Source organism: Cyclopterus lumpus, chromosome 21 (assembly GCF_009769545.1).
Source record: "Cyclopterus lumpus isolate fCycLum1 chromosome 21, fCycLum1.pri, whole genome shotgun sequence".
Lineage (NCBI taxonomy): Eukaryota > Metazoa > Chordata > Actinopteri > Perciformes > Cyclopteridae > Cyclopterus > Cyclopterus lumpus.
The window spans coordinates 1,721,338-1,745,215 of NC_046986.1; the positions used below are offsets into that span (position 1 = coordinate 1,721,338).

General features: G+C 45.6%; 1 protein-coding gene across 1 annotated transcript in view; it reads right to left on the reverse strand.

Moving 5' to 3' along the window:
* Window positions 1-23,878, reverse strand: part of ttn.2 (titin, tandem duplicate 2) — a 197,493-nt gene that overhangs the window by 119,261 nt on the left and 54,354 nt on the right. Inside the window, exons 59-86 of the mRNA XM_034561708.1 lie at window positions 22,337-22,615; window positions 21,945-22,226; window positions 21,563-21,841; window positions 20,766-21,053; window positions 20,018-20,296; window positions 16,789-17,070; window positions 15,789-16,067; window positions 14,995-15,282; window positions 11,660-11,947; window positions 11,111-11,401; window positions 10,428-10,715; window positions 10,230-10,337; window positions 8,100-8,385; window positions 7,843-8,026; window positions 7,657-7,740; window positions 7,107-7,374; window positions 5,945-6,199; window positions 5,345-5,554; window positions 5,157-5,234; window positions 5,038-5,064; window positions 3,147-3,203; window positions 2,873-2,917; window positions 2,649-2,696; window positions 1,446-1,502; window positions 813-881; window positions 526-594; window positions 321-401; window positions 119-190 (exon numbers count right to left, since the gene is read on the reverse strand). Of these exons, the coding sequence (XP_034417599.1) occupies window positions 119-190; window positions 321-401; window positions 526-594; window positions 813-881; window positions 1,446-1,502; window positions 2,649-2,696; window positions 2,873-2,917; window positions 3,147-3,203; window positions 5,038-5,064; window positions 5,157-5,234; window positions 5,345-5,554; window positions 5,945-6,199; window positions 7,107-7,374; window positions 7,657-7,740; window positions 7,843-8,026; window positions 8,100-8,385; window positions 10,230-10,337; window positions 10,428-10,715; window positions 11,111-11,401; window positions 11,660-11,947; window positions 14,995-15,282; window positions 15,789-16,067; window positions 16,789-17,070; window positions 20,018-20,296; window positions 20,766-21,053; window positions 21,563-21,841; window positions 21,945-22,226; window positions 22,337-22,615 (5,121 nt within the window). The remainder of the gene's footprint in view (window positions 1-118; window positions 191-320; window positions 402-525; window positions 595-812; window positions 882-1,445; window positions 1,503-2,648; window positions 2,697-2,872; window positions 2,918-3,146; window positions 3,204-5,037; window positions 5,065-5,156; window positions 5,235-5,344; window positions 5,555-5,944; window positions 6,200-7,106; window positions 7,375-7,656; window positions 7,741-7,842; window positions 8,027-8,099; window positions 8,386-10,229; window positions 10,338-10,427; window positions 10,716-11,110; window positions 11,402-11,659; window positions 11,948-14,994; window positions 15,283-15,788; window positions 16,068-16,788; window positions 17,071-20,017; window positions 20,297-20,765; window positions 21,054-21,562; window positions 21,842-21,944; window positions 22,227-22,336; window positions 22,616-23,878) is intronic.

A 23,878-nucleotide genomic window follows, 5' to 3' on the forward strand; every position in this document is an offset into this window, starting at 1 on the left:
GAGTGAGACGCGCGGCTGAAGAGTGAAACTACAACAGTTTACTGAGAAGACGGACATGAAGAGGTGAAACGCTACGGAGCTGGAAGCACAAGAAAGCTGCTACTGGGAAGATAAGTACCTTTCTTTGGCACTCCAGGCTTCTCTGCAGGCGGCGTGGGGGCAGCGGCAGGCTTCTTTACCGCCTCTGGTTCTTTTAAGATACATTTAAAACACAAGATCAACCAGATGGTCACAAAAAAAAAAAAACGTTGTACCAGAACACTGAAACATGAGGACAGTGTCATCAGCATAGAGAGGCGGTTGGGATCAGACTTCTCTACCTTTTGGAGCCGGAGCTTTCTTCTTCTCTGGGACTAAAACTGCAGGAACCTTCTCCTCCACTGGCTTTCTGGCCTCCGGAGCTTCAAAATGTAAATGTAACATTAACGGAGGCTCAAACAGACACATTACATTCAACTATTGTAAAAGCAGGAGAGGAACGCATCACTAAACAGGTGCATGCCAACATCAGAGGTATGCCGGTACCTTTTGGTGGCGATGGCTCCTTCACAGCTGCTGCCGGCTTCTCTTCGGGCCTTTTCTCAGCTTTGGGAACTTAAAAAGAAACCGATTGTTTTAGCGACACAAGAGAGCGATGCTGAGCGTGTTCAGGCCAAGCAGAGAAGATAAGAAGACAGAGAAAGCAACTACAGTAGATAATGTGAAGACTCTATCTGTGGCATGTAAGAGAGGAAAGGAATGAAAACACAACGTGGAAACAAACAAAACAGTCAAGATTTTAGTGGCGGAGGACGGCGGGGGTGAGTCGCTACCTTTTGGGATTTCCTCTCTCATTTCAACTTTCTTGGTCTCCACTTTCTCCTCAATGGCGACTCTGGCAACTGATGGAGGAACAGACACAAAAGCACATCCAGAGTCATCACCTGTCTAAAGAACAACCTTCAGAGACCAGTTTCCTCTTGTAATGAAGTCCAGTCCTTTTATTCAAACTGTTGAATCAATCTTACCATGAAATTAAGTTCTCATCTCCAATATTCTGGAGAAATATCTGTATAAAACCTTGTGTTATGTTATCATCACGAACCTAAAACAATGTGTTGTTTTGTACAGTAAACTGTTCAAAGCGTAGACTACAACTCTAACTTACAATGCACATGGGAAACAGGAAGCCAATGAGAAGAGAAGTTCAATGCAAAGCAAAATAATTACTGATTTTCTACATTCATGCTTTTGGAGAAAGAAATTAAAAAGCTTTTAGAGGTAAGCAGAAGCCATAAAATGACCAGATGGACTTCAGACTGCTGTTAAAACCAAGAGAGGTTATTCTGTCAAAGTAAAGGCAGAAGAGGACGATCGTGAGACAAAGACAAGTCAAACCGGTGAGACACACAAATGAAGACACACATGAAGAGAGCGCCAGGGTTCAGAGCGTCACAGTCTGATACCTTTGGCTGAGGACACCTGCTGTGTCACCGTCTCTTCTGTCCAGCTCTCAAACTCCACTGAAGGTGTGAAAACCACAAAAGTGACAGAAGAAAACAAACGTGAGGCACTTTGTGCTCGAAAACCCACAACATCGTTTCACAGTTTAACAAAGTCTCAGAGAACAGATACTTTACTCAGAAATTAGATTTATCTAAAAACTATTGGCTAAAATGCTTTCAAAAAATCCCTTCCTGACTTAATGAATAGATCATTAAGCTGACCGCCCCCCCAATAACAAGTCTGGGGGCCCAAAGGGTCAAGGAGCCCCTGAGCCACAGCTTGTGTTAACCTTATAGGTTGGAAGGTCAAAAAAAGAGACACAAAACATCCTCAAAGAGAAAAAAAACAACCTCACAGAGAGATAAAACAACCTCAAAGAGACACAAAACAACCTCAAAGAGACACAAAACAACTTCAAAGAGACACAAAACAACCTCAAAGAGACACAAAACAACTTCAAAGAGACACAAAACAACCTCAAAGAGACACAAAACAACTTCAAAGAGACACAAAACAACTTCAAAGAGACACAAAAGGACTTCAAAGAGACACAAGAGGACTACAAAGCTGTTTCCTTTGTAGTCCTCTTGTCCTTTTGTGTTTACGCCCGGGGGGAACTAAACTCAGATTAACGTCTTAAACTAGTTGAGAAGACAAAAGACTTTGATTGTGAAATTGTGACCTGAAGTTAGTGAGAGTGTGATGAAGAGATGAAGATGGGATGGAAGTTAAGAGTGAAAAAACACATCCTCAAAGGTCGGACACAAACAAACAAGAATATTAAATAAACAATAAATCAGTCAGACGACACAATGATGAAGTTATGATGAACATTAGAAGCAGATTTGGGTAAATTCACATTCTGAGATGCTTATTGAGCTCAACTTAACCTGAAAACGACTACTTCATTGTTATTATTATTGTTATTATTACTATTATTACTACTATAGGCCGCTTATAAAAATGAACTTTTTCAGATTAATCCAAACTGCAGTACGAGTTCTCTTTTGGTCAAAGAGAATAACATTTTAAAAGTTAATTTTAAGAGAATATTTTGTGTGCAAAATATATTAAAACTACTCCTTCATTAATCACATGATCTCATCTTTCCCAGATCTGCTCAGATGGTTTGATGGAGTGACAGATGGAGTGACATGTTGTACCTCTCTGCTCCACCTCTTCTTCATAGTGATAGGAATATTCAGCTGATTCTTCAGGAAACAAAAGGATGTTTTGTAAGAAATGTGGAGATAACAATGGTAAAAAGGTGAATTAGTTGTGCCATTTAACTCTATGACAAAGACAATCAGTTGAATCTATTGTTTGGGGGGTAAAATCTCGTGGAATGGAGGCGTAAGCAGAAGGTTTATAAAAACACAGTAAATACCTCTATGTTCCATCTCTTCCTTATACTGATAGACTTCAGCAGATTCTTTAAAAGACAAAAACACATGTTGCTTTCATTATGTCGTCAAATCTGGTGGAAAATATGTTATATCTTTGCAGTCTTTAAATTTGAGAATTTAGCCAGAGATCCATAAATATCCACAGAGTCAGTTTTTTAAACTGAAAGTTTTGGGCTCAAATAAAACGTGAACTTTTTTCGACAAAAGTTGTTAAATCAACTTTCTGATGATTATTGCTCCGGATTCCAGTCTTACCTTGAATTGCCACCGATGAAGGCACTTCAGGCCTCTGAACTGAGAAGTCTGGGACATCTACAGAATATGGAATATGGTTCAAACCAGAACTTTAGTTCAAAGAAACTATCACAATGCAACGGTTTAATTAAGAAAAACAGGACTGCGTTAACAAACAGGAACACTGAAGTTCTGTCCTTAAAGGGACAGGACGACATTTTGGGAAATCCTCTAGTTTGTCCCATGTTCCCTGTGTCCTATGTTCCCAGTGTCCCATGTTCCCAGTGTCCCATGTTCTCAGTGTCCCATGTTCCCAGTGTCCCATGTTCTCAGTGTCCAATGTTCCCAGTGTCCCATGTTCCCAGTGTCCTATGTTCTCAGTGTCCCATGTTCCCAGTGTCCCATGTTCTCAGTGTCCTATGTTCCCAGTGTCCCATGTTCCCAGTGTCCCATGTTCCCAGTGTCCTATGTTCCCAGTGTCCCATGTTCCCAGTGTCCCATGTTCTCAGTGTCCCATGTTCCCAGTGTCCCATGTTCCCAGTGTCCTATGTTCCCATGTTCCCAGTGTCCCATGTTCCCAGTGTCCCATGTTCCCAGTGTCCTATGTTCCTATGTTCCCAGTGTCCCATGTTCTCAGTGTCCCATGTTCCCAGTGTCCCATGTTCCCATGTTCCCAGTGTCCTATGTTCCCATGTTCCCAGTGTCCCATGTTCCCAGTGTCCCATGTTCTCAGTGTCCCATGTTCCCAGTGTCCCATGTTCCCAGTGTCCTATGTTCCCATGTTCCCAGTGTCCCATGTTCCCAGTGTCCCATGTTCCCAGTGTCCTATGTTCCTATGTTCCCAGTGTCCCATGTTCTCAGTGTCCCATGTTCCCAGTGTCCCATGTTCCCATGTTCCCAGTGTCCTATGTTCCCATGTTCCCAGTGTCCCATGTTCCCAGTGTCCTATGTTCCCAGTGTCCTATGTTCCCAGTGTCCTATGTTCCTATGTTCCCAGTGTCCCATGTTCCCAGTGTCCTATGTTCCCAGTGTCCTATGTTCCCATGTTCCCAGTGTCCTATGTTCCCATGTTCCCAGTGTCCTATGTTCCCAGTGTCCTATGTTCCCAGTGTCTATGTTCCAAGTGGTCTATGTTCCAAGTGGTCTATGTTTCAAGTGGTCTATGTTCCCAGTGTCCTATGTTCACAGTGTCCTATGTTCCCAGTGTCTATGTTCCAAGTGGTCTATGTTCCAAGTGGTCTATGTTCCAAGTGGTCTATGTTTCAAGTGGTCTATGTTCCAAGTGGTCTATGTTCCCAGTGTCATATGTTCACAGTGTCCTATGTTCCCAGTGTCTAAGTTCCAAGTGGTCTATGTTCCAAGTGGTCTATGTTTCAAGTGGTCTATGTTCCAAGTGGTCTATGTTCCAAGTGGTCTATGTTCCCAGTGTCCTATGTTCACAGTGTCCTATGTTCCCAGTGTCTATGTTCCAAGTGGTCTATGTTCCAAGTGGTCTATGTTCCAAGTGGTCTATGTTCCCAGTGTCCTATGTTCCAAGTGGTCTATGTTCCAAGTGTCCTATGTTCCCAGTGTCTATGTTCCAAGTGGTCTATGTTCCAAGTGGTCTATGTTCCCAGTGTCCTATGTTCACAGTGTCCTATGTTCCCAGTGTCTATGTTCCAAGTAGTCTATGTTCCAAGTGGTCTATGTTCCAAGTGGTCTATGTTCCCAGTGTCCTATGTTCCCAGTGTCCCATGTTCCCAGTGTCCCATGTTCCCAGTGTCCTATGTTCTATAACATAAAAACATATTATGCTAGCTGTTTTGTGCTAAGCTAGGCTAAACATGTCTGCAGCGATGAAACTGACGAAGAGAACAAGAGGATTTCCCCAAAATGTCCCCGATAGATTTTTTCTAGAAGATAAAACACTTACCGAAGGGCACCATTGCTAATTCAATTTCTGTAGAAGAGGGGGGAAGAGTGAAGAAGGTTAAACGCTGAAACGTAGCAGAACAGAAACATAAAAACATGGCGTCTGACTGGAAACTGTACCTTTGCCAGACAAATAAAGCTCAGCAGTGCTCTTAGCCTCTCCTCTGGGCTCCAACCTCACAATCACTGAGTACACGCCTACACGGGATTATCAATGAAGACGTTTAGCATATGAGAACAATGAGGGGGGAGAAGACAAAAAAGAATCTGCAGGTCTCCGTGTCGGCCCGTCGTGGCGCTCTACACACCTTCGTCTTCGATGGCCACGTTTCGGATGATCATGAAATGTCTTCGGCCCTCGCTCGTGAAGTTGTACTTGGGGCTCTCTCGCAGCTCCCAGGTGTCTTTGTACCACGACACGACCGCGTTGTCGAAGGACACCTCGCACTCGAAGGTGGCCGCCTGCCGCTCGTTGACTTCGATGTTGTGGATGCGTTTGGTGAAATGAATTTGTTCGGCTAGAACAGATAAAGACGTGAATGGGTAAACGGCATCACAGCTGGGAATGTGAGACAGTGCTTGAATGGTAGTCGTTTAATGGACACAACATCCACACGGTTAGAGGAGATGATCAGAGTGCTGGAGGGTATGAGGACTTCTGGTTGGGAGGGGTTGGGGGGGGGGGGAAAGGACGAATGTAAGTAGACAACGAATGAGATGGTGGCTGAGCGTGTTTTTTGGCGGATAATCCAGGAGAGGAGAGGTGTGAAGAGAGTTAAGACACAGGAGGACACGTCCCAGAAGAAAGAGGAAAAAAAGAGGGCTGAATCCAAACGTCCATCCCAAGAGGTTAGTACACGGAGAGCATCCATCACGTCTACAAGGTCCAACGGTTCCCGGGTACAAACCTTCGACCCACAGTTCCGCGGAGGACTCCAGGTTCTGGTACTTGCAGGTGTAGCGGCCCTGGTCTTCAGTCCTCAGGTCTCTGATCAGAAGCTTCTGAACCTTGTGTTGGACCTCTGACGAGTACCTGCCCTTCATCTCTAAGCGCTGGCTGTTTCTAAACCACTGAGCCTCTACGTTTGGGACGGACAACTGACAAGACAGAGAGCACAGCTGGCCTTCCTTACCCGAAGTGTCCTGCAGGTGCTTCTCCACCTCTGGAAGACAAAGAAGGACAAGAGGCCGTGAGAATCAGCTGTGAGCAAGTACCGACTTTCATTTCATCGATGCTTTGGATACGCTGAAAGCACTACGGCCCTGCAGAGGTCTTCAACACGGGGTCAGCTGTTTCTTAAAGTTTCCCGTCTTTATGCTAAGCTAAGTTAGCTGTTCCTTCCAGTTTCTAGTCTTTATGCTAAGCTAAGTTAGCAGTTTCTTCGTGTTTCCAGTTGTTATGCTAAACTAAGCTAGTTGTTCCTTCCTGTTTCCAGTCTTTATGCTAAGCTAAGTTAGCAGTTTCTTCATGTTTCCAGTCTTTATGCTAAGGTGAGCTAGCTGTTCCTTCCAGTTTCTAGTCTTTATGCTAAGCTAAGTTAGCTGTTTATTCATATTTCCAGTCGTTATGCTAAGCTAAGATAGCTGTTCCTTCCTGTTTCCAGTCTTTATGCTAAGCTAAGTTAGCAGTTTCTTCATGTTTCCAGTCTTTATGCTAAGCTAAGTTAGCTGTTTCTTCATGTTTCCAGTCTTTATGCTAAGCTAAGCTAGCTGTTCCTTCCTGTTTCCAGTCTTTATGCTAAGCTAACAAGCTGTTCCTTCCTGTTTCCAGTCTTTATGCTAAGGTAAGTTAGTAGTTTCTTCATGTTTCCAGTCTTTATGCTAAACTAAGCTAGCTGTTCCTTCCTGTTTCCAGTCTTTATGCTAAGCTAACAAGCTGTTCCTTCCTGTTTCCAGTCTTTATGCTAAGGTAAGTTAGTAGTTTCTTCATGTTTCCAGTCTTTATGCTAAACTAAGCTAGCTGTTCCTTCCAGTTTCTAGTCTTTATGCTAAGCTAACAAGCGGTTTCTTCCGATTGACCCCTTGTTGAAGACCTCTGCTCTGGAGGACCTACAGATGCAAGCTACTGACCCATGACGGTGAGCTTGGCGCTGGAGATGTGCGGCCCGCAGACCACCCGGTAGTTGCCCTGGTCACCGGGCTGGCAGCTCTTGACCTTCAGCAGGTGGCGCTCTCCGCTGATGCTGATGTCGTACTTGTTGCCGCTGTCCAGCTTCTGGGTGCCCTTGTACCAGGACAGGGTGATCTCCGGGTAGTTGATCTTGACCTCGCACTCAAACACCGCCTCCTTGTTGCAGGAGACGGACAGATCGGAGATGTCTTTCACCACGGTGACGGGCTGCGGGAGGAGGAGTTTAGAAATCTGATTTCTTATGAGGACAAAACAATGAATATTTACACCAACAAGCATTGAGTTTTATCAGAATTTCTCCTGAAAGAAGATATCTGTGTTTTTTAAAGATTATGGGGCTTTGTTTAAAAGAACAAACACATGTATCTCTTAATGCTTAACGTCTCTCTGTGGTCTTGATTTTCACCCTCGATATAAACGAGGTCAGTCTAAGGACACGTTATCATTTCAGGTCTGTGTTTTCCCAGCGGCCAGTGAACGCGTCCTGACCTCGGTGCGCTCCATCCTCTTCTGCAGGTCGGCCACCAGTCGGGCCATGTCCTCGTCAGACTCTCTACCTCCACGTTCCACTTCCTGTCAACAACAACAACAACATCCTGTTTACCCACCAGAGACACACACACACACACACACACACACACACACACACACACACACACACACACACATCCGTACCGGTCTCCCGCTCTCCTCGGCCTTCTCCTTCTTCAGCTGCTCGATGGCCTGCAGCAGGCCCCGGAAGTCCGTGATGCCGTACATGCGGGCGTACTTCTCGTACTCTTTGGGGTCCACGTTCCTCAGCAGCTCCACGATGTCGACGTCCTTCTCCTCCTGCGGACTCTTCTGCTTGGAGGGCGTCCTGAGGACGAGACAGAGACAGTCAGGTTTGGGTTCGGCGAGTCGGCCTAAGGGGGTCACCGATGAGAACTCACTTCTTCAGCTTGGCTCGCAGGTCTCCATCCAGTTGCTCCGCCCCTTTCTTCTCGTCCACGTGCATGTCGGCGCCGCACTCGATCTCCCCGTGCTTGTTGGAGGCGACGCACCGGTACTGACCCGAGTCCGACTTGGTCACCTCCCGGATCTCCAGCTTGGCCTCCTGGCCCTTCTGGTCGATGGAGATGCGTCCGCCGTGCGTGATCTGCCTCCACTTCCCCTTCATCCACTTCACGCTGGGGATCGGGTCGCCGCCCACTTTGGCGATGAAGGTGGCGACCGATTCTGTGGAGTCAACTGTGTGTTTAGGTTTCACTCTTACTAACTCGGTGTAGGCTACGCTTTGTTCTGCACGATGTGTAATACAGGTGTACTAAATGTTGTGTACTAAATATTGTGTACTACAGTGTGTACTATGTTGTGTTCTATGTTGTGTACTATGTTGTGTACTACAGTGTGTTCTATGTTGTGTACTATGTTGTGTTCTATGTTGTGTACTATGTTGTGTACTACAGTGTGTTCTATGTTGTGTACTATGTTGTGTTCTATGTTGTGTACTATGTTGTGTACTATGTTGTGTACTATGTTGTGTACTATGTTGTGTACTACAGTGTGTTCTATGTTGTGTACTATGTTGTGTTCTATGTTGTGTACTATGTTGTGTTCTATGTTGTGTACTATGTTGTGTACTACAGTGTGTTCTATGTTGTGTACTATGTTGTGTTCTATGTTGTGTACTATGTTGTGTACTACAGTGTGTTCTATGTTGTGTACTATGTTGTGTTCTATGTTGTGTACTATGTTGTGTACTATGTTGTGTACTATGTTGTGTACTATGTTGTGTACTACAGTGTGTTCTATGTTGTGTACTATGTTGTGTTCTATGTTGTGTACTATGTTGTGTACTACAGTGTGTTCTATGTTGTGTACTATGTTGTGTTCTATGTTGTGTACTATGTTGTGTACTATGTTGTGTACTATGGTGTGTTCTATGTTGTGTACTATGTTGTGTACTATGTTGTGTACTATGGTGTGTTCTATGTTGTGTACTACGGTGTGTACTATGTTGTGTTCTATGTTGTGTACTATGTTGTGTACTACAGTGTGTTCTATGTTGTGTACTATGTTGTGTTCTATGTTGTGTACTATGTTGTGTACTACAGTGTGTTCTATGTTGTGTACTATGTTGTGTACTATGGTGTGTTCTATGTTGTGTACTACGGTGTGTACTATGTTGTGTACTATGTTGTGTACTATGTTGTGTTCTATGTTGTGTACTATGTTGTGTACTATGTTGTGTACTATGTTGTGTACTATGTTGTGTACTATGGTGTGTTCTATGTTGTGTACTACGGTGTGTACTATGTTGTGTACTATGTTGTGTACTATGTTGTGTTCTATGTTGTGTACTATGTTGTGTACTATGTTGTGTACTATGTTGTGTACTATGGTGTGTTCTATGTTGTGTACTACGGTGTGTACTACGGTGTGTACTATGTTGTGTACTATGTTGTGTACTATGTTGTGTTCTATGTTGTGTTCTATGTTGTGTACTATGTTGTGTACTATGTTGTGTACTATGGTGTGTACTACAGTGTGTTCTATGTTGTGTACTATGTTGTGTTCTATGTTGTGTACTATGTTGTGTACTACAGTGTGTTCTATGTTGTGTACTATGTTGTGTTCTATGTTGTGTACTATGTTGTGTACTACAGTGTGTTCTATGTTGTGTTCTATGTTGTGTACTATGTTGTGTACTATGTTGTGTACTATGTTGTGTTCTATGTTGTGTTCTATGTTGTGTACTATGTTGTGTACTATGTTGTGTACTATGGTGTGTACTACGGTGTGTACTATGTTGTGTTCTATGTTGTGTACTATGTTGTGTACTATGTTGTGTACTATGGTGTGTACTACGGTGTGTACTATGTTGTGTTCTATGTTGTGTACTATGTTGTGTACTATGGTGTGTACTACGGTGTGTACTATGTTGTGTACTACGGTGTGTACTATGTTGTGTACTATGTTGTGTACTACGGTGTGTACTGTTGTGTTCTATGTTGTGTTCTATGTTGTGTACTACGGTGTGTACTATGTTGTGTACTATGTTGTGTGATAACGCGTCTCACTCTCTGTGACGTGTGCCGTTCTGGGCTCCTGGATGAAAAAGAGGTTTTCCAGTTTCTTGGTTGGAGCAGCTGGAGCTGCAGCAGGAGGCGGAGCTACTCCTGGTTTCTCTGTGACAACAACAAGGTGCAACGTTACAACACTGTTTACTGCATATAGTTATATTTATATATAACAGGTGTCCTAATAGTCTCCGTTACCCTTGACGGTGACCTTGGCCTTGCAGAACTCGCTGCCGGCCTCGTTGCTGGCCTTGCACAGATAGTCCCCGCCGTCGAGTCGGGAGGCGGAGCTTATCTCCAGACAGGCCGTCCCGTCGGTGAAGCTGATCCTGGTGCTGCCGGTGGACGTCAGGTCCTTCCTGTCCTTCATCCACTGGATCTTGAGCGGAGCGGAGCCGCAGACGTGACACCGGAGACTCAGCTTGTCTCCCTCGTCCACCGTCAGCGGCTTGAGGGCGACGTCGAACACCGGCGGCTTCCTGGCTTCTGGAGGACAGACGAGAGACGAGAGACGTGAGCACTGACTGAAGCAAGAAGACACCAACTCAGGAGCAAACATCTGAGCATGTAAAACATACATATATATTACTATACATCACGTAAATATATATTACTATACATCACGTAAATATATATAAAGATCTCCTCATGTTTAGATGCACAAAGTTAAAGAAGACCTTCAATGTCGGCTAAAACGACTCTAAATAACAGAAGGAAGGTGGAGAAAGACGAGGAAGGAAAAGAGGAAAAGGAGAAGGGAGGAGAGGAAGAGGAGGAGGAGAAAAGAAGGGGGGAAAACAGGAAAAAGAGGAGAAGGAAGGCGAGGAAGAGAAGAAAGGAGAGGAACCGAAGAAAGAGACACAAAAAGAGATGTTCTCCACCTGAGATCCCCACGATGATGTCGCAGGAAGTCCCGCCCGCCTCGTTGGAGGCGTGGCAGCGGTAGCGGCCGCTGTCCGTCACGCGGCTGCTCTTGATGCACAGCACGGCCACGTTGCTCTGGAAGCTCACGTCGTAGCGCTCGGAGCTGCAGAGCTCCTCCTCCTCCTTAAACCAGCTGACCGTCACGGGCTGGGAGCCGGTGAGGCGGCCCTCCATCTTCACCAGCTTGCCCTCCGTGTCCTCCACACGCTCAGAGGGCCTCTTGGTGAACACCGGGGGGGTTTTACGCTCTGAGGAGGAGGAGGAGGAGGAAGAGGAGGAGGAGAAGAGAGTGGCGGTGAGGAGAGGAGGCGTGTTTCCTCCACACAAAAGAAACGAAACGCCATCAGAGACGGGCTGAGAGGTAAAGAAGAGGGGGTCCGCAGGGGGCTCAGAGATGGGAGGAGGAGTACAGGAAGGAGAAGAGGAAGAGGAGAAGGTGTGTTTCCTCCACACAAGAGAAACGCCCTCAGACGGGGCTGAGAGGTAAAGAAGAGGGGCTGAAATACCTTTGACGGAGACGTCGGAGGAGCAGGAGTCTTTGCCCACGTCGTTGGCGGCGTGGCAGAAGTACTTCCCCGTGTCACCTCTGTCCGCCCTCAGGAGGGTCAGGTGGGCCGTGTTCTCCACGCAGCTCACCTGGTAGTTCCCCCCGGGCCGGATGTCTTTGTGATCTTTGGACCATGTGACTTTGATGGGGGTGGAGCCGGTCATGTGACACTCCAGCTCCACGCTGTCGCCCACAGTCACCTCCTGGGGCGACAACTTCCTGTCAAAGACCGGCGGGTATCTGGGTTCTGCAGAGTCCGAGGAAGAGGAGGAGGAAGAAGAAGGAGAAGAGGAGGAGGAAGAGTCAAGAACACAACATCTCAATAACTACTCTGCTCTCAGGATCCTCCATCTCGCTCCCCATGAGCTACAGCCGACCAACCATTGAACCAACCAACCGGTGGGCTGTATTTACACCCTAACATTGAACCAACCAACCGGTAGTCTGTATTTACATCCTAACATTAAGCCAACCAACCGGTAGTCTGTATTTACACCCTAACATTGAACCAACCAACCGGTAGTCTGTATTTACACCCTAACATTAAGCCAACCAACCGGTAGTCTGTATTTACATCCTAACATTAAGCCAACCAACCGGTAGTCTGTATTTACACCCTAACATTGAACCAACCAACCGGTAGTCTGTATTTACACCCTAACGTTAAGCCAACCAACCGGTAGTCTGTATTTACATCCTAACATTAAGCCAACCAACCGGTGGGCTGTATTTACACCCTAACATTGAACCAACCAACCGGTAGTCTGTATTTACACCCTAACGTTAAGCCAACCAACCGGTGGGCTGTATTTACACCCTAACGTTGAACCAACCAACCGGTAGTCTGTATTTACACCCTAACATTGAGCCAACCAACCGGTGGGCTGTATTTACACCCTAACATTAAGCCAACCAACCGGTGGGCTGTATTTACACCCTAACGTTAAGCCAACCAACCGGTGGGCTGTATTTACACCCTAACGTTAAGCCAACCAACCGGTAGTCTGTATTTACACCCTAACGTTGAGCCAACCAACCGGTAGTCTGTATTTACACCCTAACATTAAGCCAACCAACCGGTAGTCTGTATTTACACCCTAACATTAAGCCAACCAACCGGTAGTCTGTATTTACACCCTAACATTAAGCCAACCAACCGGTAGTCTGTATTTACACCCTAACATTGAGCCAACCAACCGGTAGTCTGTATTTACACCCTAACATTGAGCCAACCAACCGGTAGTCTGTATTTACACCCTAACATTGAGCCAACCAACCGGTAGTCTGTATTTACACCCTAACATTGAGCCAACCAACCGGTAGTCTGTATTTACACCCTAACATTAAGCCAACCAACCGGTGGACTGTATTTACACCCTAACATTAAGCCAACCAACCGGTAGTCTGTATTTACACCCTAACATTGAGCCAACCAACCGGTAGTCTGTATTTACACCCTAACATTGAGCCAACCAACCGGTAGTCTGTATTTACACCCTAACATTGAGCCAACCAACCGGTGGGCTGTATTTACACCCTAACATTGAGCCAACCAACCGGTGGGCTGTATTTACACCCTAACATTGAGCCAACCAACCGGTGGGCTGTATTTACACCCTAACGTTGAGCCAACCAACCGGTAGTCTGTATTTACACCCTAACGTTGAGCCAACCAACCGGTGGGCTGTATTTACACCCTAACGTTGAGCCAACCAACCGGTGGGCTGTATTTACACCCTAACATTAAGCCAACCAACCGGTAGTCTGTATTTACATCCTAACATTAAGCCAACCAACCGGTAGTCTGTATTTACACCCTAACATTGAGCCAACCAACCGGTAGTCTGTATTTACACCCTAACATTAAGCCAACCAACCGGTAGTCTGTATTTACACCCTAACATTAAGCCAACCAACCGGTAGTCTGTATTTACACCCTAACGTTAAGCCAACCAACCGGTGGGCTGTATTTACACCCTAACATTAAGCCAACCAACCGGTAGTCTGTAGTTACACCCTAACATTAAGCCAACCAACCTGTAGTCTGTATTTACACCCTAACATTGAGCCAACCAACCGGTGGGCTGTATTTACACCCTAACGTTGAGCCAACCAACCGGTGGGCTGTATTTACACCCTAACATTAAGCCAACCAACCAGTAGGCTGTATTTACACCCTAACGTTAAGCCAACCAACCGGTAGTCTGTATTTACACCCTAACGTTAAGCCAACCAACCGGTGGGCTGTATTTACACCCTAACATTAAGCCAACCAACCGGTAGTCTGTATTTACACCCTAACGTTAAGCCAACCAACCGGTGGGCTGTATTTACACCCTAACGTTGAGCCAACCAACCGGTGGGCTGTATTTACACCCTAACATTAAGCCAACCAACCAGTAGGCTGTATTTACACCCTAACGTTAAGCCAACCAACCGGTAGTCTGTATTTACACCCTAACGTTAAGCCAACCAACCGGTGGGCTGTATTTACACCCTAACATTAAGCCAACCAACCGGTAGTCTGTATTTACACCCTAACGTTAAGCCAACCAACCGGTGGGCTGTATTTACACCCTAACGTTAAGCCAACCAACCGGTGGGCTGTATTTACACCCTAACGTTAAGCCAACCAACCGGTAGTCTGTATTTACACCCTAACGTTGAGCCAACCAACCGGTAGTCTGTATTTACACCCTAACATTAAGCCAACCAACCGGTAGTCTGTATTTACACCCTAACATTAAGCCAACCAACCGGTAGTCTGTATTTACACCCTAACATTAAGCCAACCAACCGGTGGGCTGTATTTACACCCTAACATTAAGCCAACCAACCGGTAGGCTGTATTTACACCCTAACATTAAGCCAACCAACCGGTGGGCTGTATTTACACCCTAACATTGAGCCAACCAACCGGTAGTCTGTATTTACACCCTAACATTAAGCCAACCAACCAGTAGTCTGTATTTACACCCTAACGTTAAGCCAACCAACCGGTGGGCTGTATTTACACCCTAACGTTAAGCCAACCAACCGGTAGTCTGTATTTACACCCTAACGTTGAGCCAACCAACCGGTAGTCTGTATTTACACCCTAACATTAAGCCAACCAACCAGTAGTCTGTATTTACACCCTAACATTAAGCCAACCAACCGGTGGGCTGTATTTACACCCTAACATTGAGCCAACCAACCGGTAGTCTGTATTTACACCCTAACATTGAGCCAACCAACCGGTAGTCTGTATTTACACCCTAACATTAAACCAACCAATCAGCAGGATGCACAGACCTTGCAGAGTGAGCTTGGCTCTGCAGGAGGCGGAGCCTACGCTGTTGTTGGCCACGCAGGTGTACTCCCCAGAGTGCCTCTTCTCCCCGCGGCTGATCTCCAGCACGGCGGTGTTGTCGTCGTACAGCATGGAGAACTCGTCTCCCGGCCTCAGCGGCTCGCCGTCCTTCAGCCACGACACCTCGACGGGCGACGAGCCGGCGACGCGGCACTCGAAGCGCACGGCCTGACCCTCCGTCTGCTGCAGGCTGGTGATCTTCTTCGGGAAGGACGGCGGCGATTTGGCCGCTGGAGGAGGTGAAGAAGGAAGGACGCTTACTTATAGCGACAGGTAATGATGCTACTTTATACTGCTACGACGTTTATATGACAACAACTGGGACCGCTTACTTCACAAAAACATTACTTACAGTACATGAAATGCATAAATGATCACTTAGCTATTAATACTTTTGCTAATACTTGAGTAACATTTGCAATTCAGGACTTGTAAAGGAGTATTTTTACAGTGTTGTTTAAGTAATTTTTCTTATTAAATTATATAAAATTACTTCCATATAAAGAAATATATAAAGCAGTGAATGTTCTCTACATGATACATAAATGAAGTTATATTACTATAAATAAGCTCAGTGTCATAGATTAATTAAATCACTGTCATCATTTTCTTTGTTTCATTTCTTCCACTCGATTTGTATTTATTTATCTTATCTTTGGATGTCTTTTGAGCGGATCGTTGAATAAAGACGTAACAGGTGTGAATGTCATGTGGACGGGAGGAGTCAGGTGTTCACCTAGCACATTGAGTTTGCAGGTGGAGGAGGCGGAGCCTATCTGGTTCTCCGCCTTGCAGGTGTACTCTCCGATGTCGGCCTTGGTGGCCTTGCTGAGCTTCAGACAGGCCACGCCCTTCAGGTACTCCAACCTACAGGTGGGGCTGGACCGGACTTTGCCGTCGGCCTTGAACCAGGACACCTTGATCTCAGGAGTTCCCGCCACCTGACACTTGAGACACACGCCGTCTCCGGTCGTCACCTCCATGGGCTCCAGGGACTCCACGAAGTACGGCGGCTCTGAGGTCACAAACAGGACACAATCAGTGAGAACCACGACCCCTGCTGGTCGACGCGGGTACTGACCGTCACAACGCGGCTCTGTGAACCACCAGTTGGACCGATCGCCAGCTACTGGTCCCATAGAGATCCAGTGAGTTGCGCTAAGCTAAGCTAAGCTAAGCTAATGGCAGCAAAGGACACGCAGGTACATTCAGACAGATATCAGAGAAAGAAATATATACAAATATTTACGTGAACAAAAATCAGAATTTACGAGATTAAAGTGGTAAATGTACAAGAATTATAAAATCCTACTTTTGCAAGAAATTTTCTCTAATTTCTTGAATTTCTCTAAATATGAAACCATAAATTCTGAGATATTTTTAGTTTTTTTAAAAGGAACATTGCTTCACTTTGCAGGTTTGGATCAACGTCTTCACAACACAAAGTCTGGAAGCTGAGGATGATTCTGGGCTGAAAGTATTTCCTGATTGATGAATACGATTAATAAGAAAGTTTAATTTGATTAGTTCACGGCAGTCACGATGAGGTTCATCAAACAAACACGTGGTTCTATGAATAAAAAACAGTGTATTTCTCATAAATGTACCACTTTAATCTCAGTTTGTTCTTGTAAACTTAACCCCGGCTGTGTCATTATTATATTATTATTATTAAATGATTCTCTCCAGGCTGAACCCAGACCAGAACCACTGAGGGTCCTCCAGGAGGAACTGACCGAGGATGGACACGGCGGCGTCGCACGAGTCCTTCCCGGCGTCGTTGGAGACCTCGCAGCAGTACCTCCCCGCCGCCTCCTTGTCGTCGGTGCTCAGACACTCGAGGATGCAGGAGCTTTCCGTCGTGGTCACGTTGTACTTGTAGGAGGAGAAGATCTGCTGGCCGTCTTTGAACCACGTCACCGTGATTTTAGGAGATCCGATGTACGAGCACTCCAACGTCAAGGCTTTACCCTTTTCCACCGACACGTCCTTCAGCTTCTTAGAGAAGGACGCCGGCTCTGAGGGGCACACAGAGGACAGTTAAGAACCAGGACATCATCAGAGGACACAGACTAGTTAAGAACCAGGACATCAGAGGACACAGACTAGTTAAGAACCAGGACATCATCAGAGGACACAGACTAGTTAAGAACCAGGACATCATCAGAGGACACAGACTAGTTAAGAACCAGGACATCATCAGAGGACACAGACTAGTTTAGAACCAGGACATCAGAGGACACAGACTAGTTAAGAACCAGGACATCATCAGAGGACACAGACTAGTTAAGAACCAGGACATCATCAGAGGACACAGACTAGTTAAGAACCAGGACATCATCAGAGGACACAGACTAGTTAAGAACCAGGACATCATCAGAGGACACAGACTAGTTAAGAACCAGGACATCATCAGAGGACACAGACTAGTTAAGAACCAGGACATCATCAGAGGACACAGACTAGTTTAGAACCAGGACATCAGAGGACACAGACTAGTTAAGAACCAGGACATCAGAGGACACAGACTAGTTAAGAACCAGGACATCATCAGAGGACACAGACTAGTTAAGAACCAGGACATCATCAGAGGACACAGACTAGTTAAGAACCAGGACATCAGAGGACACAGACTAGTTAAGAACCAGGACATCATCAGAGGACACAGACTAGTTAAGAACCAGGACATCATCAGAGGACACAGACTAGTTAAGAACCAGGACATCATCAGAGGACACAGACTAGTTAAGAACCAGGACATCATCAGAGGACACAGACTAGTTAAGAACCAGGACATCATCAGAGGACACAGACTAGTTAAGAACCAGGACATCAGAGGACACAGACTAGTTAAGAACCAGGACATCAGAGGACACAGACTAGTTAAGAACCAGGACATCATCAGAGGACACAGACTAGTTAAGAACCAGGACATCATCAGAGGACACAGACTAGTTAAGAACCAGGACATCATCAGAGGACACACAGTCTAGTTTAGGACCAGGACATAATCAGAGGACACAGACTAGTTTAGGACCAGGACATCATCAGAGGACACACAGTCTAGTTTAGGACCAGGACATAATCAGAGGACACAGACTAGTTTAGGACCAGGACATCAGAGGACACAGACTAGTTAAGAACCAGGACATCATCAGAGGACACAGACTAGTTAAGAACCAGGACATCATCAGAGGACACACAGTCTAGTTTAGGACCAGGACATAATCAGAGGACACAGACTAGTTTAGGACCAGGACATCATCAGAGGACACACAGTCTAGTTTAGGACCAGGACATAATCAGAGGACACAGACTAGTTTAGGACCAGGACATCATCAGAGGACACAGACTAGTTTAGGACCAGGACATAATCAGAGGACACAGACTAGTTTAGGACCAGGACATCAGAGGACACAGACTAGTTAAGAACCAGGACATCATCAGAGGAAACACAGTCTAGTTTAGGACCAGGACATCATCAGAGGACACGGACTAGTTAAGAACCAGGACATCATCAGAGGACACAGACTAGTTAAGAACCAGGACATCATCAGAGGAAACACAGTCTAGTTTAGGACCAGGACATCAGAGGACACAGACTAGTTAAGAACCAGGACATCATCAGAGGACACAGACTAGTTTAGGACCAGGACATCAGAGGACACAGACTAGTTAAGAACCAGGACATCATCAGAGGACACAGACTAGTTTAGGACCAGGACATCAGAGGACACAGACTAGTTTAGGACCAGGACATCAGAGGACACAGACTAGTTAAGAACCAGGACATCATCAGAGGAAACACAGACTAGTTTAGGACCAGGACATCATCAGAGGACACACAGTCTAGTTTAGGACCAGGACATCAGAGGACACAGACTAGTTAAGAACCAGGACATCATCAGAGGACACAGACTAGTTTAGGACCAGGACATCATCAGAGGACACAGACTAGTTTAGGACCAGGACATCATCAGAGGGCACAGACTAGTTTAGGACCAGGACATCATCAGAGGAAACACAGTCTAGTTTAGGACCAGGACATAATCAGAGGGCACACAGTCTAGTTTAGGACCAGGACATCATCAGAGGACACAGACTAGTTTAGGACCAGGACATCATCAGAGGGCACAGACTAGTTAAGAACCAGGACATCATCAGAGGACACAGACTAATTAAGAACCAGGACATCAGAGGACACAGACTAGTTAAGAACCAGGACATCATCAGAGGACACAGACTAGTTAAGAACCAGGACATCATCAGAGGACACAGACTAGTTAAGAACCAGGACATCAGAGGACACAGACTAGTTAAGAACCAGGACATCAGAGGACACAGACTAGTTAAGAACCAGGACATCATCAGAGGACACAGACTAGTTAAGAACCAGGACATCAGAGGACACAGACTAGTTAAGAACCAGGACATCATCAGAGGACACAGACTAGTGTAGGACCAGGACATCATCAAGAGGGCACAGACTAGTTTAGGACCAGGACATCATCAGAGGACACAGACTAGTTTAGGACCAGGACATAATCAGAGGGCACAGACTAGTTAAGAACCAGGACATCAGAGGACACAGACTAGTTAAGAACCAGGACATCATCAGAGGACACAGACTAGTTTAGGACCAGGACATCATCAGAGGACACAGACTAGTTTAGGACCAGGACATCATCAGAGGACACAGACTAGTTTAGGACCAGGACATCATCAGAGGACACAGACTAGTTTAGGACCAGGACATAATCAGAGGACACAGACTAGTTTAGGACCAGGACATCATCAGAGGACACAGACTAGTTTAGGACCAGGACATCATCAGAGGACACAGACTAGTTTAGGACCAGGACATCATCAGAGGACACAGACTAGTTAAGAACCAGGACATAATCAGAGGACACAGAGGATGGTTTCGAGCCATCATCAGGGGACACAGACTATTCAGAGACTGACCTTTGATGGTGAGGTTGACGGGGCAGCTCTCCTTCCCGGCGTCGTTGATGACCTGACAGGTGTACTCTCCGCCGTGAGATCTATCCACTCTGAAGAGCTCCAGCAGGACCTGGTTGTCCTTCAGGGAGAATTCACAGCCGTGTCCAGACAGGATCTCCTTGGTTCCTCTGAACCACTTCAGCCTGAGGGGGGCGCTGCCCTTCACCATGGCGGAGAAGGTCACATCGGAACCGGGCATAGCCTCCACCGGCTGAGGAGGCACCACGAAGGACGGGGGTTCTGGGTACCAGAGGACAGAGACGGGTCAAACATGGTGGACTCTGGTGGACATGATCTGATGGTGTTGTAGATCCTGGTTTCACTGAAGGAGTTCTCTCTATATTATATTTTTCTGAGGGGTTTGTTTATTTATACCCTGATTTCTAAATGTTATTACTAAAAACATGGCTGTTGATAGTATTTTCTGATTCATGGAGTGATACAAACAAATATTTGTATATGTCAACAATATGAAACGTGGTGATATCGAGTACTTAAAGATGTACCTGTCGTGACTCAAACTACTTCTATCAGGACAAGTAACTAAGTACATGTACTTAAGTATTGTCTATAAGTATACATCTGAGGTGCCTTTACTCAACAGGAGTACTTCTACTTCTCCACTACATCTCAAAGGTTCATATTGTACAAGAATATAACAGTAAAGCTCCGCCTCATTAAGTCATTAATATAAGAATGTCTTTCTGACCTTTTACGACGAAGGCCGCTGTGGTGTCGCTGGATCCAGCCTTGTTGACAGCTTTACATTTGTACACTCCAGAGTCGGACAGCTTCAGCGTGGACACTTTGAGTGTGCAGCTGTTGTTACTGAAAGCAAGCTCATAGTTGGGTCCACTCTGTATCTCCTCCCCATCGTGGTACCACGAGATGGTGAAAGGCGTGGAGCCCGACACTTTGCACTCCATCTCTCCAGCTGCCCCGATGACCGCGTTGCAATCCTTTAACTTCCTGGAGAATGTTGGGGGTATGATCTTATCTGTAGGGGAGGACAACGTTAATGGTGCATCAGGACAAACACAGGAGTAAATGTGCCGTCAGTGACCAGGCTGGGTGTGACCAAAGTCAAACTGTGCGAACTTTATTTCGTTAAAGTTCTTGTGGCTTTTCATTTCGATTAGGCGACAACGGGGGTTCTAAGGGAGACCAGTGGTCCTCTTGCCCCCAAATAAAGGCCAATATTATTGTACGTTTTGTTAACCCGCATTAATCCCCTGAGACGAGAAATTGTATTTATAAGAAGGGATGGATATAATGTACGTTAACACTGAATGAGCGTCTCGTTAGTCTTGTGAAGAGCCAAACATAAGGGGCGTTTAATGTATTTAGTTCCCCTAAAATTACAGGTGGTCCCAGTCTGCCGCCGCCAATTGAAAGGGTCTAGAACCACCACATGTTTAAAGTAGGTAAGATATAAAAAAGAACATAGAAAGTAACTAACTGGTCGATACCCAGCACCAGTCATCAAAGAAGAAAGGGGACACCAACCTAAAACAGTGAGATTAATTTTGCTCAGATCCTTCCCGACCTCGTTCATGACTTCAAATGTATATTCTCCTGAGTCCACTTTCTCAGCAGAAAGGACGTTCAGGCTGGAAATCATCTGAGAAAAGGAGATTTTGTATTTCCTCCCAGAAGCCAGCTCGACACCATCCTTGAACCACTTCGGCATCAGCTCTGGGGTTCCACACACTTTGACCTCCAGGGCGGCCATGTCGCCTGCTGTCACGCTCAGAGCGTCGGGCTTGTCCACTATCTTAGCAGGTTCTGGAATTAACAGAAGAAGCAGAACATGTTCTTAATCAAACCTGCAGGACGAAGGAAGGAAACAAAAACTGCATGAGAAAGAGAGAATTATATGATTACAAACCTAGAACAGTCAAGTTAGCGAAACACTCCACACTCCCAGCATCGTTTCTGAGTTGGCACGTGTAATTGCCTGCCGTGGTTGCATCAGCCTTAAAGACTTTAAGAGCGACCTTGTTGTTCTCAAAGGTGATTTTCCTGTTGTCACCGTCCCTGAGAATGTGATCCTTGTCTTGAACCCAGGACACAGTAATGGGTTCAGAGCCTTTAACATTGGCCACAAGGGTCACCTCCTCTCCCAGTATCACCGTCATCTTTGACAGTTTCTTCACAAATGACGGCGGCTCTGAAGAGAGGAGACAAACAGCGCAAAAGGGAAGGTCAGCACGGTGACAAAGTTACCTGAAAATCTAATAATTCTGATTTTCATTTGAGATTAACGCAATTTCTACTGACCTCTGAGTTTAACTGACGTCTTGCAGGTGTCACTTCCTACACTGTTTGACACTTTGCACTCGTATTCGCTGGCATCCGAGGACTCTATCCCAATGACATGCAGCGTAGCCGAACTGCCCTCGTTCACCATTTTATACTTCCTTCCCTCCATCAGAGGTTTCCTGTCTTTGAACCAGGTGATCTGGAACGGAGCTGTACCTCTCATCTCGCAGTACAGACTCACGTCCTTACCCTTTAGCCCTTCAATGGGCTGAGGTACTTTGACAAAAGATGGAGGGTCTACAAAAAGATCAGGAAACTGTTAAAGATGCATACACTGGAAAATAATCTATGACTAAATCTTAAAGCTGAAACCCGTAACATTGCATGTGTTGTAACGCTCTGTACAGCTAAGATGATGGTAAGGGTAAGGTAAGGTGACTTAAGGAAGTTTGTTGGAACTACAGTAAGATGGTGGAGTTGGTAAGGACGTTTGTTGAAACTACACTAAGATGGTGGAGTTGGTAAGGAAGTTTGTTGGAACTACGTCTAAGATGGTGGAGTTGGTAAGGAAGTTTGTTGGAACTACGTCTAAGATGGTGGAGTTGGTAAGGAAGTTTGTTGGAACTACACTAAGATGGTGGAGTTGGTAAGGAAGTTTGTTGGAACTACGTCTAAGATGGTGGAGTTGGTAAGGAAGTTTGTTGAAACTACACTAAGATGGTGGAGTTGGTAAGGACGTTTGTTGGAACTACACTAAGATGGTGGAGTTGGTAAGGAAGTTTGTTGGAACTACATTAAGATGGTGGAGTTGGTAAGGAAGTTTGTTGGAATTACGTCTAAGATGGTGGAGTTGGTAAGGACGTTGGTTGGAACTACACTAAGATGGTGGAGTTGGTAAGGAAGTTTGTTGGAACTACGTCTAAGATGGTGGAGTTGGTAAGGAAGTTTGTTGGAACTACACTAAGATGGTGGAGTTGGTAAGGAAGTTTGTTGGAACTACATTAAGATGGTGGAGTTGGTAAGGAAGTTTGTTGGAACTACACTAAGATGGTGGAGTTGGTAAGGAAGTTTGTTGGAATTACGTCTAAGATGGTGGAGTTGGTAAGGACGTTGGTTGGAACTACACTAAGATGGTGGAGTTGGTAAGGAAGTTTGTTGGAACTACATTAAGATGGTGGAGTTGGTAAGGAAGTTTGTTGGAACTACACTAAGATGGTGGAGTTGGTAAGGAAGTTTGTTGGAACTACGTCTAAGATGGTGGAGTTGGTAAGGAAGTTTGTTGGAAGTACACTAAGATGGTGGAGTTGGTAAGGAAGTTTGTTGAAACTACACTAAGATGGTGGAGTTGGTAAGGACGTTTGTTGGAACTACACTAAGATGGTGGAGTTGGTAAGGAAGTTTGTTGGAACTACATTAAGATGGTGGAGTTGGTAAGGAAGTTTGTTGGAACTACACTAAGATGGTGGAGTTGGTAAGGAAGTTTGTTGGAATTACGTCTAAGATGGTGGAGTTGGTAAGGACGTTGGTTGGAACTACACTAAGATGGTGGAGTTGGTAAGG